The 15,123-nt window shown below is 41.4% G+C and overlaps 3 protein-coding genes and 1 pseudogene across 6 annotated transcripts in view; 3 read left to right on the forward strand and 1 right to left on the reverse strand.

Annotated features, from left to right (window-relative positions):
• Window positions 1-15,123, forward strand: part of LOC110069727 (transient receptor potential cation channel subfamily A member 1-like) — a 45,725-nt gene that overhangs the window by 10,297 nt on the left and 20,305 nt on the right. The window lies entirely within an intron of this gene.
• On the forward strand, window positions 909-2,974 carry LOC149112850 (uncharacterized). Its single transcript, XM_089288711.1, has one exon. The coding sequence runs from the start codon at window positions 1,007-1,009 to the stop codon at window positions 2,720-2,722; it is 1,716 nt and encodes a 571-aa protein (XP_089144837.1). The 5' UTR covers window positions 909-1,006; the 3' UTR covers window positions 2,723-2,974.
• On the forward strand, window positions 7,121-9,363 carry LOC149112851 (uncharacterized). Its single transcript, XM_089288710.1, has one exon. The coding sequence runs from the start codon at window positions 7,606-7,608 to the stop codon at window positions 9,319-9,321; it is 1,716 nt and encodes a 571-aa protein (XP_089144836.1). The 5' UTR covers window positions 7,121-7,605; the 3' UTR covers window positions 9,322-9,363.
• Window positions 9,638-12,990, reverse strand: LOC149112852 (uncharacterized; annotated as a pseudogene).

Consider the following 15,123-nt stretch of genomic DNA (forward strand, 5'->3'; position numbering starts at 1 on the left):
ATGGAACACATTGTTCCCAAATTGGTCATTTAGGACTGTTTTGTTCCGAGTTGCTATCTGTTGATGGAACACATTGGTTTTTTTTTTTTTTTTTATTTACCAATGACATACGTTACTTACAGAAGAATAAAATATCTACAATTAACTTACAATCAAAAATAAATATATAATTAGCTTACGATAACAACTCTACAATATACAATGATGAGGAACACACTTATATATTAACTGACAGTACCGAGATTATTATCTCATGGAACACATTGTTCCCAAATTAGTCATTTAGGACTGTTTTGTTCCGAGTTTCTATCTGTTGATGGAACACATTGTTCTCAAGTTGGTCATTTAGGACTGTTTTGTTCCGAGTTCCTATCAGTAAATGGAACACATTGTTCCCAAATTGGTCATTTAGGACTGTTTTGTTCCGAGTTTCTATCTGTTGATGGAACACATTGTTCCCAAATTGGTAAATTAGGACTGTTTTGTTCCGAATTCTCATCTGCCAATGGAACATACCGTTCCAAAATTGATATTTTTGTTCCGAATTCCCATCTGTGAATGGAACAGTTCGTTCCCAAATTGGCCACTTATTACGAAATATAGCACTGTTTGGTTCCGAGTTCCTATCTGTAAATGGGACATATTGTTCCCAAATTGATTATTTAGGACCTTTTCTTCCGAGTTCCTCTCTGTGAATGGAACATATTGTTCCCAAATTGGTCATTTGGGACCAGATTTCGGACCATTTCTCTACGCATTCCTATTTTGTTCCCAAATGGAGGTGTACTTTGTAAGGCAAACAATAGGGCGCGCTCAGACCTGCTTGGGCAAGTTTGGATGCATGTCACTGTCATGAATTTTGCACAATAGTAATAAGGGCGGGCAAGTAAGGGCATGACTTGGCAAATACAAACATATATCCAGTTCCTTTGCTTGTCATCGGCTCCTTGGTTATGGGTCAGATTTAAAGGAGATCGTGTTGGCCAAATGCTCTTCAAAAGGCAAAATGAGCAAGAAGTGCAAGGTCAATTGGTCGGATATCGATGGAGCATCACCCAAACCAAAACGGCTTCACTTGGAAAAGGATGAAACCGACAGCTTGTATCACTGCCCAATACAAGAGTGTGACCATGGTGGATTTCAAAGTCAAAGAGGGTGCAGAAAACACGTTAATACCAAGCACAGTTGGTTCTTTTATTTCGATGAAAAGCCCAATTCGAAAGAAATCACAGATTCGCTAAAGGTAGCAAGAAATGTTCCAATGGTGAACACAATTCAAGATCAAACAAGTGAGACTACAAAACATGCCGGAAAGTTACTTCCCTCATTTTCATTGTCGTGTGACATTGGCGAAGTATTCACGAGATGGTTGACTGGAAGTGGTGGCGGTTGCAAGAAAGATCGCGCAGCTCAACAAATAGTGACAAGATGCTTTAAGTTTCTTAGATTTTGTTGTGAAGACGAGGAAGAGTTGACTTTTGACGTGGTGGACTTTAGTTTGTGTTCTCCAAATTTGTTGTTCAAGTTTATCGACTACTTACAAGACGAATGCAAGCTTGGACATGGTGGACGTTTAGGTTACATAGATGCCATTTCTGAAATGATCGACTTCAGAAAGCTGCATGGCGCATCAGAGGCAGTCTTTCGAAAGTTCTCTGCAACAGAGCTGTACCTCAAAAGAGCGCGAAAGACGGTTGCTAAGATGATGAGATTGGAGTGGACACAAGATTTAGACATCGAAACACTAGAAGCGAGAGGCCATTGGGCAACAATGGAGGAGTTGTTGGAGGTGGTGAAATTCCATCTGCCGCGCTACGAGAATACCGTGAAGATTTGCAAATCGAGTCCAACTCAAGTTAACCCTTCAGACTTGACATTTGCCACGAAATTCGTTGCCATGTATCTGTTCATCAAAGTGAAGGGGTCGCGTCCCATGACTTATCAATATTTGACGGTGGACATGATTGCTACAGCTAAGGAAAAGGGTGGATTCATTGATCAGAAAACGTTCAAGACTGCTGGAAAGTATGGATTTGATTCTTTGATTCTGACCGATGCAAACATGCAAGTTCTCAATGGCTACATCTCGAACGTCAGACCTTTGCTTAAACCCCAGTGCGATTTCGTTCTCGTCAACAGAAATGGAGGCCAACATGGTAAATTGGGGGAGATCATGAGCAAACTGGTGTTTGATGCAATTGGAAAGTACATCCATCCCACGCATTATCGCCAAATTGTTGAAACGCAGAGCCTCAATGAGCTCACTAGCGAGGAGCAGATGATTTTGTCGGAAGACCAAAAACACAGCTCTGCTGTTGCCAAAGTTCACTATCAAAAGCAACGATCCTGTGAAGTTGCTTTGAAGGGTCACGAGTGCCTACAAAAACTTCAAGGTGCCAAGGGTTCAGAGGTGGACGAGGACGTCCACGCAAGACTCGGAGATTCAACTTCCGACGCCGGGCCTTCAGTTGGAAGAGTGCAAAATATCAACTCCTCCCCCAATAAGGACGCCCTGCCTAAAAGAATCTTGCGCTCTCAGAGGAACATTTGTCGTGTTTTGGAATTCACAAAAGAAGAGGACGATTTTCTAAAGGAAGGGATAACTAAGCACGGGTTTGGACAGTGGACTGCTATTTTGAGAGATGACGATTTCCGATTTCAAGACGGAAGAACAGCGGACTCTCTAAAGAAAAGGGCTGGGATGAAAATGCCACTCGGTTAGCAATTCAACTAGCAAAAAACAACAAATGCACACCAACTAAAATGCAGAGGAAACTGGACCATTTAATTATCGCAATTCAACAAACAGCTAGCCTGTTAACACATCTACGGAACGCGTTTTATAAATGATAAAGTGTAATAAACTCTAATTTCTTGGACACAAAAGTCTATTCTTGTAACGAGTTATCGTAGGTACATGTAGCGTTCTGAGTGCCTAATTCTATCCTATCTATTATTAATTCTAATTCTATCCTAATTACCAAACTACTGAAAAAGACCACCCTACGGCCTATCTTACGAGGAAAAAAAACCGCTTTTACTTTTGACTAGTAAAGTATCGAGTTAGAACGTTCTGGGATTTTTTGACTGCTCGTTGACTGCTGGATTGCCTCTTTCGCTTCTTCTTGTTAGAAGTACTAGCTCGAAGTAGTTCAGCAGAGACTGCACAGTCGTCGAAGCTTGAATGAGGCACAGACGCACCACTTGTGCTCGGAAGAGGAGTGATGAAAATACTCTATACCTCTTCCGTCTCATCCACTCCATTACACTGCTGCGTGATGAAAACACTCTGCTCCTCATCCGTCTCATGTGCATGTTGCTGTACTCCCTCGGTTTCTGAACTGAGGACAGGTAACACAGGCAGTCTTTCAGCAACGCTTGTGACTAGGTGGTGCTGCTCTTTTCTCAGCAGTCCAAGAGCGGTGCACACCTTGATTCGTTCTTGGACAGCCTCGGCAGTGTTGAAAGTGCCCAAGGACTCGTGATGCATTTTTAACTTGTCGCACAGGACCTTCATCCAATCTTTGACGTTCAAGCGAACCGTGGGATCGCTACTGCGTTGATATTCGTCGCAGCAGGTCTTTAGCTCGACCTCAGTGGCCCTTATCCAGGTGCCTTCGAACGCTCGACGGGCTTTCTCGCGTCTTTCTTGCTCTTGGTGCGCTTCTTGTTCGTCGCAGTGCTCCTGCAGTTGTCTTTGAATTTGACTTGGCATCGCTGCGTCAGGGTCTTCTGGCAACAGTTCGGCAATCTCGCTGCTGACACCCCTCTCTCTCAGGAAAGATCTTCTTGCTTCATGTAGTTCACGTTTCCGCCGATTACTTATGTCAATTTTACGATTGGAATAAAGTTGTTACCTGAGTTGCGAAGACATCCACGCTGCACTCCAGGAGGGCACGGTGGATAACAAGAGGACTACACGGCGCACCATTTGGCGTGGTCAGAGCGATCCAGTAACTCACACATGGGCACAACTTCTGATTTATGATTGTGGAGTGACTTGCAACCCATTCTTGGCTTGTTGAATTTCCCAATTGACTCGAATCTGGAAATTCGTCTGCATCATCGCTCCCCTCTTCCTCGACATGTGCTTTTTTCCTGCTTTGTTCTTTCTTTAGACTTTGCGTGCTAATGGCGCTGAAAAAGAATGCGACATTCTTTATGCCTGCAAAATAGACGAAACAAGATATTATTCACTGAATCTGCATCAATTTATTCCACCAAAACAACGACAGAAAAGCTCGACATTTCAAACAACACACATATAAACAAACCTTGCAGAGCTTTATCACAGGCATCTCTAGTGCGACACACGCCATTCCACGCATTTTCAAAACCTTCCTCCTGAACTTTGCAAGCACATTTTGCACTGATAATACTGCATTTTCCCAGAACTACCGGGCTCAAGTAGCACAACGCAGCGCTTTTTATCGTCCTGCTGTTTAGTTGACGGCATGGATAACGAGCCCTCTACATCTTGAACGACGATGTAAGCCTTGAAACGTGTTTCGCTTTTATAGAGACAAGACTTGTGAATTTCCCGGGCATAATTATACCACACAAATGCAATCAACAGAAGACGTAATTATTTGTTTTAAATGGCCAATTGTGACACGCTATCAGTTCGCAGATGCTTTCCAGTGAGTTTTCTAGGCGACTTTTCTCGCCACGTAATTTTCATGTCGATGCCATTTTTTGTCGCACTGGTCAGCAATCAACAGTTATTTTACACCAAACAATAAACTCGATTAACAAGCCACAGTGACGGTAAATTCGTGTGAGAGGAATTTAGGAAATGATGTCTACTCATGGTCCCAGTAGGGGCTATCAACAACATCAACCAGAACTAATGAGGCAAGCGAAAAGAGTTGAGAAAATATTATCAACAGCGGCGTGTTTTCACCGTGTATCACACAATTATTACGACTCATGTTAAAAACACGAACAAGAATAAATAAACTGAGACAGTTCTCATCTTGATGTTGGGGAAGGTAGGAAAGCGACGTATCAGTGTCACTGGCTTTTGAAGAAAGATGTAACATTTTCTATGTCACCGCAAATGTGGGATGTGGTTCAATAAAAACAGTTGAAACAGAATATAGAAACCAGAGATAAGTAAAATCTTGTATTTCAAAGGCCAAAGGATAAAAGCGCAAAATGTTATGCTTTAGTTTTACAAAGAGATATTAAAACAAATCTGAAGATTTTCGCAAAATCCGTGAAATCCGTCCTTTCCGCCGTGATTACAAGAAAGTTTCATCCAACTGCCTCCCAGTACTGGAAGTTTCCACCGAAGGTTTTTCCTATTAATGGCGGAAAGGACGGATTTTACGGATTTTGCGGATTTTTTAATTTAATTTAAATCTTCTCTTTAAAACTGTAAGTATAATATAAATAATATGTTATAATATATCATAAATAATATTTTACTTACAGTCTTAAAGAGAAGAATTAAATAAAACCAATTTAAAAAATCCGCGAAATCCGCGAAATCCGTCCTTTCCGCCATTAATAGGAAAAACCTTCGGTGGAAACTTCCAGTACTGGGAGGCAGTTAAGTGAAACTTTTTACTAAACACGGCGGAAAAGACGGATTTCACGGATTTTGAAGCATTGATAGATTTAACTTAGTCATTCCCTTCCATGTCTCAGTCAAGTGTCTTCTTGTGAGAGAACAGTTTGGACCGTTTACCATTAATTTTTCAACTTTGTTTCAAAATCCAACAACGTTGCTGTTTTTCAATTTTATGTTGACTGGGAAATTGCAGTTCAACTTCTAAATGCTTTTACGCCATGGAGCGACAATGAAATGATATAATATCTAAGACTTAACAGATTTAACGAAAAGTAGCAAAAGGAACGAGGACATTTGGGAAACGATCCTTTACATTTCCCAAAAATTTATCATGGCGTGTTTCGCTGCCTTTGTGCGAAACAAACTTCACCAGTTTTTAAAGATTGTTTCCTTTTCACCTAAGCGCTCGATTTACGCTTTTTTGAGTTTTTCTTTAGTCTTTGCCTCGTTTTTTCGCTGATTTTAACTTTTGTTGGCTGTTCCCATATTCCAAAAGGAACGTTCCTCAAGTATCGACTGTTCCTCGTTTTTGTGTTCCTATTGACTATAAGAGGACCAGATTTTTTGCATGGTAGGAACAAAACGTTCACTCTAGTGTAAAAGAGGAACATTTCGTTCCGAGTTCCCAACTGTAAATGGAACATATTGTTCTCAAACTGATGAATTGAGACTGTTTTGTTCCGAGTTCCTTTCTGTGCATGGAACACATTGTTCCGAAATTGATAAACTAGGACTGTTTTGTTCCGAGGTCCCCTCTGTAAATGGAACACATTATCCCCAAATTGGTCATTTAGGACTGTTTTGTTCCGAGTTGCTATCAGTTGATGGAACACATTGTTCCCAAATTGGTCATTTAGGACTGTTTTGTTCCGAGTTCCTATCTGTAAATGGAACACATTGTTCCCAAATTGGTCATTTAGGACTGTTTTGTTCCGCGTTCCTATCTGTTAATGGAACACATTGTTCCCAAATTGGTCATTTAGGACTGTTTTGTTCCGCGTTCCTATCTGTAAATGGAACACATTGTTCCCAAATCGGTCATTTAGGACTGTTTTGTTCCGAGTTTCTATCTGTAAATGGAACACATTGTTCCCAAATTGGTCATTTAGGACTGTTTTGTTCCGCGTTCCTATCTGTAAATGGAACACATTGTTCCCAAATCGGTCATTTAGGACTGTTTTGTTCCGAGTTTCTATCTGTTGATGGAACACATTGTTCCCAAATTGGTAAATTAGGACTGTTTTGTTCCGAATTCTCATCTGCCAATGGAACATACCGTTCCCAAATTGATATTTTTGTTCCGAATTCCCATCTGTGAATGGAACAGTTCGTTCCCAAATTGGCCACTTATTACGAAATATAGCACTGTTTTGTTCCGAGTTCCTATCTGTAAATGGAACATATTGTTCCCAAATTGATAATTTAGGACCTTTTCTTCCGAGTTCCTCTCTGTGAATGGAACACATTGTTCCCAAATTGGTCATTTAGGACTGTTTTGTTCCGAGTTGCTATCTGTTGATGGAACACATTGTTCCCAAATTGGTCATTTAGGACTGTTTTGTTCCGAATTCCCATCTGTGAATGGAACAGTTCGTTCCCAAATTGGCCACTTATTACGAAATATAGCACTGTTTTGTTCCGAGTTCCTATCTGTAAATGGAACATATTGTTCCCAAATTGATAATTTAGGACCTTTTCTTCCGAGTTCCTCTCTGTGAATGGAACACATTGTTCCCAAATTGGTCATTTGGGACCAGATTTCGGACCATTTCTCTGCGCATTCCTATTTTGTTCCCAAATGGAGGTGTACTTTGTAAGGCAAACAATAGGGCGCGCTCAGACCTGCTTGGGCAAGTTTGGTTGCATGTCACTGTCATGAATTTTGCACAATAGTAATGAGGGCGGGCAAGTAAGGGCATGACTTGGCAAATACAAACATATATGCAGTTCCTTTGCTTGTCATCGGCTCCTTGGTTATGGGTCAGATTTAAAGGAGATCGTGTTGGCCAAATGCTCTTCAAAAGGCAAAAATGAGCAAGAAGTGCAAGGTCAATTGGTCGGATATCGATGGAGCATCACCCAAACCAAAACGGCTTCACTTGGAAAAGGATGAAACCGACAGCTTGTATCACTGCCCAATACAAGAGTGTGACCATGGTGGATTTCAAAGTCAAAGAGGGTGCAGAAAACACGTTAATACCAAGCACAGTTGGTTCTTTTATTTCGATGAAAAGCCCAATTCGAAAGAAATCACAGATTCGCTAAAGGTAGCAAGAAATGTTCCAATGGTGAACACAATTCAAGATCAAACAAGTGAGACTACAAAACATGCCGGAAAGTTACTTCCCTCATTTTCATTGTCGTGTGACATTGGCGAAGTATTCACGAGATGGTTGACTGGAAGTGGTGGCGGTTGCAAGAAAGATCGCGCAGCTCAACAAATAGTGACAAGATGCTTTAAGTTTCTTAGATTTTGTTGTGAAGACGAGGAAGAGTTGACTTTTGACGTGGTGGACTTTAGTCTGTGTTCTCCAAATTTGTTGTTCAAGTTTATCGACTACTTACAAGACGAATGCAAGCTTGGACATGGTGGACGTTTAGGCTACATAGATGCCATTTCTGAAATGATCGACTTCAGAAAGCTGCATGGCGCATCAGAGGCAGTCTTTCGAAAGTTCTCTGCAACAGAGCTGTACCTCAAAAGAGCGCGAAAGACGGTTGCTAAGATGATGAGATTGGAGTGGACACAAGATTTAGACATCGAAACACTAGAAGCGAGAGGCCATTGGGCAACAATGGAGGAGTTGTTGGAGGTGGTGAAATTCCATCTGCCGCGCTACGAGAATACCGTGAAGATTTGCAAATCGAGTCCAACTCAAGTTAACCCTTCAGACTTGACATTTGCCACGAAATTCGTTGCCATGTATCTGTTCATCAAAGTGAAGGGGTCGCGTCCCATGACTTATCAATATTTAACGGTGGACATGATTGCTACAGCTAAGGAAAAGGGTGGATTCATTGATCAGAAAACGTTCAAGACTGCTGGAAAGTATGGATTTGATTCTTTGATTCTGACCGATGCAAACATGCAAGTTCTCAATGGCTACATCTCGAACGTCAGACCTTTGCTTAAACCCCGGTGCGATTTCGTTCTCGTCGACAGAAATGGGGGCCAACATGGTAAATTGGGGGAGATCATGAGCAAACTGGTGTTCGATGCAATTGGAAAGTACATCCATCCCACGCGTTATCGCCAAATTGTTGAAACGCAGAGCCTCAATGAGCTCACTAGCGAGGAGCAGATGATTTTGTCGGAAGACCAAAAACACAGCTCTGCTGTTGCCAAAGTTCACTATCAAAAGCAACGATCCCGTGAAGTTGCTTTGAAGGGTCACGAGTGCCTGCAAAAACTTCAAGGTGCCAAGGGTTCAGAGGTGGACGAGGACGTCCACGCAAGACTCGGAGATTCAACTTCCGACGCCGGGCCTTCAGTTGGAAGAGTGCAAAATATCAACTCCTCCCCCAATAGGGACGCCCTGCCTAAAAGAATCTTGCGCTCTCAGAGGAACATTCGTCGTGTTTTGAAATTCACAAAAGAAGAGGACGATTTTCTAAAGGAAGGGATAACTAAGCACGGGTTTGGACAGTGGACTGCTATTTTGAGAGATGACGATTTCCAATTTCAAGACGGAAGAACAGCGGACTCTCTAAAGAAAAGGGCTGGAATGAAGATGCCACTCGGTTAGCAATTCAACTAGCAAAAAACAACAAATGCACACCAACTAAAATGCAGAGGAAACTGGATCATTTAATTATCGCCATTCGACAAACAGCTAGCCTGTTAACACATCTACGGAACGCGTTTTATAAATGATAAAGTGTAATAAACTCTAATTTCTTGGACACAAAAGTCTATTCTTGTAACGAGTTATCGTAGGTACATGTAGCGTTCTGAGTGCCTAATTCTATCCTATCTATTATTAATTCTAATTCTATCCTAATTATCAAACTACTGAAAAAGACCACCCTACGGCCTATCTTACGAGGAAAAAAGCACCGCTTTTACTTTTGACTAGTAAAGTATCGAGTTAGAACGTTCTGGGATTTTTTGACTGCTCGTTGACTGCTGGATTGCCTCTTTCGCTTCTTTTTGTTAGAAGTACTAGCTCGAAGTAGTTCAGCAGAGACTGCACAGTCGTCGAAGCTTGAATGAGGCACAGACGCACCACTTGTGTTCGGAAGAGGAGTGATGAAAATACTCTGTACCTCTTCCGTCTCATCCACTCCATTACACTGCTGCGTGATGAAAACACTCTGCTCGTCATCCGTCTCATGTGCATGTTGCTGTACTCCCTCGGTTTCTGAACTGAGGACAGGCAACACAGGCAGCCTTTCAGCAACGCTTGTGACTAGGTGGTGCTGCTCTTTTCTCAGCAGTCCAAGAGCGGTGCACACTTTGATTCGTTCTTGGACAGCCTCGGCAGTGTTGAAAGTGCCCAAGGACTCGTGATGCATTTTTAACTTGTCGCACAGGACCTTCATCCAATCTTTGACGTTCAAGCGAACCGTGGGATCGCTACTGCGTTGATATTCGTCGCAGCAGGTCTTTAGCTCGACCTCAGTGGCTCTTATCCAGGTGCCTTCGAACGCTCGACGGGCTTTCTCGCGTCTTTCTTGCTCTTGGTGCGCTTCTTGTTCGTCGCAGTGCTCCTACAGTTGTCTTTGAATTTGACTTGGCATCGCTTCGTCGGGGTCTTCTGGCAACAGTTCGGCAATCTCGCTGCTGACACCCCTCTCTTTCAGGAAAGATCTTCTTGCTTCATGTAGTTCATGTTTCCGCCGATTCTCTTCTTCCTTCTCTCTGACGCGCGTGTGCAAGATGCTGGCAATTTGTCTATGTCTCAGGGAGCCTGTAGAAGATAGAGCAAGTGCTGTCCTCAAGTTACGAATGGGCTGGTCGTCATCCGAGTCCACTTTATCGTCACTGGCAGCGTCAGCTGTTGTGGCTGGCTCGCCCGTCTCTTCAAGAGCGTCAGTCCAGACGTCTGCGAGAGGCAACGCTCGTAAAGCGTCCTTCTCCTCGTCTTTAAGAACGCCGTCACCGATTTGCTCTTCTTCCAAGCTGCTGTCGGAGCTTTCTTCTTGGTCTGTCGTCGGACGCGCTTTCGTCGAGGCCCACACAACACAATCCATGGAGTGCTTTCTGAGCCACTCTGCAGCTTTCTTCCTTGGGTTAGGCAGACTCTTGAAGACATAGTTCCTTAGCCTACGGTCCATTGCTGGTTGATCTTCTGGTCCGAATTCAAGTTTCTGTTGTGCTGTTAAAAGCATCGGGCAACGGTTAATGAATGACTTAGCTGTTTGATACTTGATGTCACAGGCCGTGTAACCTCCCTGCGTTAGGATTTTCCAGTCATCTATATCTAGTGTGGAAGGATTCGCTTCGTCCACGAAGATTACTTCTGTGAAGTGATTGATCATGGCCTTATTGAAGACGCGCTGTTTAGTGATAGTCGCTATGTTGCCATGATGTACCAGGCCTAGAATTGGTTGAAATAAACTCGTCTTTCCACTATTAGCAGCGCCAATTAGGCAAGGAACTTTGTCTTTGTGTCTCTTTTGATTGTGATTCAAGAGCCTCAAGAAATCTTCGCAAAATTCTTCAATTTCAGCTTCTGTGAGGCTGTTTTCCAAAATTTCTTTGAAATACTTCGGTTCTGGCTCTCTTGTTGGATCGTACGGGGAAAACGCTCGCGGTGTAACATGATCAATGTCCTTGTCCGCGATCACATTCTCCAGGAAGCGACGCTCCTTGATTGACCAGCACTTGCCATCGTTAACCTCAATCAAATTATAATCTACGCGAAGTGGTCGAATGACCTCGCAGTGCGGGTTGGCTAGGATATCGATGACTTTCTTCATGTCCTTTAGAAGTCGCGCCTTGAAGGATTCGTTAGCCGCCAAACTATTAACGAACACCTCCACCTCGCACTTGTAGGAATAGGTGTACTTTGCCTTGTCGCATTTCTTGTACACTTTTCCACCGTACAAAGCGTAGCCCAGCCTCTTCATGGCGATACCGATGTCATTGACAAGCACTGTGAGTTTATCGGACAATCTTGCCTGTTCGTAGACGATCTCATTCTCTCTTGGAACAGCCGAGCCGTCTAATTGGAAGCCGAACTGGTCGATGACCAGTTTTACATCTTGAAGTTTCCTCAAAGCCCACGAAAGACTGGAATAAAACGAGGGATCGACGAGACAAATTCGGACTACGTTCTCCGTGCCGCATTCGTCGAGATCCACTGAATCAGCGTCCCCCACGAAACTTTCAAATTCATCCCGAAAGCAATACTGGTAAGACGAATTCACCAAATCCTCCATAAACGGGTTCTTGTGGTCTTTAAGGACTTTAAACAGCTCTTTCATCGCTCCGGTTTCTTTACCCTCGTGACAGGGGACCTAAGATTGAGAAATACTTAAGAGGTTGATTCCGGTTCTTTCATAATAACCAGCATTCGCCTGGTCAACAAGTGATCAGTGATTTTCAGTACCGAGGAAATTCATCGTTAGTGTACTTTGAAATTCCAGGCTAAATAAAAGTTGTTGAATCTAACCGTTGGAATTATCTTGGGCACTTATACGTTTGATGTAAAGCCTGACTTTCGCTATTTTTTATTTATTAATATTATTTTTTTTTTTTCATGCCTTGTAATAAGCCGGTAAAAGAGTTGTTACACTTTATCACTGATTAGTGTTACTTATGTCAATTTTACGATTGGAATAAAGTTGTTACCTGAGTTGCGAAGACATCCACGCTGCACTCCAGGAGGGCACGGTGGATAACAAGAGGACTACACGGCGCACCATTTGGCGTGGTCAGAGCGATCCAGTAACTCACACATGGGCACAACTTCTGATTTATGATTGTGGAGTGACTTGCAACCCATTCTTGGCTTGTTGAATTTCCCAATTGACTCGAATCTGGAAATTCGTCTGCATCATCGCTCCCCTCTTCCTCGACATGTGCTTTTTTCCTGCTTTGTTCTTTCTTTAGACTTTGCGTGCTAATGGCGCTGAAAAAGAATGCGACATTCTTTATGCCTGCAAAATAGACGAAACAAGATATTATTCACTGAATCTGCATCAATTTATTCCACCAAAACAACGACAGAAAAGCTCGACATTTCAAACAACACACATATAAACAAACCTTGCAGAGCTTTATCACAGGCATCTCTAGTGCGACACACGCCATTCCACGCATTTTCAAAACCTTCCTCCTGAACTTTGCAAGCACATTTTGCACTGATAAGACTACATTTTCCCAGAACTACCGGGCTCAAGTAGCACAACGCAGCGCTTTTTATCGTCCTGCTGTTTAGTTGACGGCATGGATAACGAGCCCTCTGCATCTTGAACGACGATGTAAGCCTTGAAACGTGTTTCGCTTTTATAGAGACAAGACTTGTGAATTTCCCGGGCATAATTATACCACACAAATGCAATCAACAGAAGACGTAATTATTTGTTTTAAATGGCCAATTGTGACACGCTATCAGTTCGCAGATGCTTTCCAGTGAGTTTTCTAGACGACTTTTCTCGCCACTTAATTTTCATGTCGATGCCATTTTTTGTCGCACTGGTCAGCAATCAACAGTTATTTTACACCAAACAATAAACTCGATTAACAAGCCACAGTGACGGTAAATTCGTGTGAGAGGAATTTAGGAAATGATGTCTACTCATGGTCCCAGTAGGGGCTATCAACAACATCAACCAGAACTAATGAGGCAAGCGAAAAGAGTTGAGAAAACATTATCTACAGCGGCGTGTTTTCACCGTGTATCACACAATTATTACGACTCATGTTAAAAACACGAACAAGAATAAATAAACTGAGACAGTTCTCATCTTGATGTTGGGGAAGGTAGGAAAGCGACGTATCAGTGTCACTGGCTTTTGAAGAAAGATGTAACATTTTCTATGTCACCGCAAATGTGGGATGTGGTTCAATAAAAACAGTTGAAACAGAATATAGAAACCAGAGATAAGTAAAATCTTGTATTTTAAAGGCCAAAGGATAAAAGCGCAAAATGTTATGCTTTAGTTTTACAAAGAGATATTAAAACAAATCTGAAGATTTTCGCAAAATCCGTGAAATCCGTCCTTTCCGCCGTGATTACAAGAAAGTTTCATCCAACTGCCTCCCAGTACTGGAAGTTTCCACCGAGGGTTTTTCCTATTAATGGCGGAAAGGACGGATTTTACGGATTTTGCGGATTTTTTAATTTAATTTAAATCTTCTCTTTAAAACTGTAAGTATAATATAAATAATATATTATAATATATCATTAATAATATTTTACTTACAGTTTTAAAGAGAAGAATTAAATAAAACCAATTAAAAAATCCGCGAAATCCGTGAAATCCGTCCTTTCCGCCGTGGTTACAAGAAAGTTTCATCCAACTGCCTCCCAGTACTGGAAGTTTCCACCGAGGGTTTTTCCTATTAATGGCGGAAAGGACGGATTTTACGGATTTTGCGGATTTTTTAATTTAATTTAAATCTTCTCTTTAAAACTGTAAGTATAATATAAATAATATATTATAATATATCATTAATAATATTTTACTTACAGTTTTAAAGAGAAGAATTAAATAAAACCAATTAAAAAATCCGCGAAATCCGTGAAATCCGTCCTTTCCGCCGTGGTTACAAGAAAGTTTCATCCAACTGCCTCCCAGTACTGGAAGTTTCCACCGAAGGTTTTTCCTATTAATGGCGGAAAGGACGGATTTTACGGATTTTGCGGATTTTTTAATTTAATTTAAATCTTCTCTTTAAAACTGTAAGTATAATATAAATAATATATTATAATATATCATTAATAATATTTTACTTACAGTTTTAAAGAGAAGAATTAAATAAAACCAATTAAAAAATCCGCGAAATCCGTGAAATCCGTCCTTTCCGCCGTGGTTACAAGAAAGTTTCATCCAACTGCCTCCCAGTACTGGAAGTTTCCACCGAGGGTTTTTCCTATTAATGGCGGAAAGGACGGATTTTACGGATTTTGCGGATTTTTTAATTTAATTTAAATCTTCTCTTTAAAACTGTAAGTATAATATAAATAATATATTATAATATATCATTAATAATATTTTACTTACAGTCTTAAAGAGAAGAATTAAATAAAACCAATTAAAAAATCCGCGAAATCCGTGAAATCCGTCCTTTCCGCCGTGGTTACAAGAAAGTTTCATCCAACTGCCTCCCAGTACTGGAAGTTTCCACCGAAGGTTTTTCCTATTAATGGCGGAAAGGACGGATTTTACGGATTTTGCGGATTTTTTAATTTAATTTAAATCTTCTCTTTAAAACTGTAAGTATAATATAAATAATATATTATAATATATCGTTAATAATATTTTACTTACAGTTTTAAAGAGAAGAATTAAATAAAATCAATTGAAAAAATCCGCGAAATCCGCGAAATCCGTCCTTTCCGCCATTAATAGGAAAAACCTTCGGTGGAAACTTCCAG

This window comes from Orbicella faveolata, unplaced genomic scaffold, assembly GCF_042242905.1.
Source record: "Orbicella faveolata isolate gen_17 unplaced genomic scaffold, um_ofav_v1 contig_2, whole genome shotgun sequence".
NCBI classification, from domain to species: Eukaryota; Metazoa; Cnidaria; class Anthozoa; order Scleractinia; family Merulinidae; genus Orbicella; species Orbicella faveolata.

Excerpts from the sequence above, each read along its gene's own strand:
- LOC149112850 (XM_089288711.1), top strand. The coding sequence starts at position 1,007 with ATGAGCAAGAAGTGCAAGGTCAATTGGTCGGATATCGATGGAGCATCA.
- LOC149112851 (XM_089288710.1), top strand. The coding sequence starts at position 7,606 with ATGAGCAAGAAGTGCAAGGTCAATTGGTCGGATATCGATGGAGCATCA.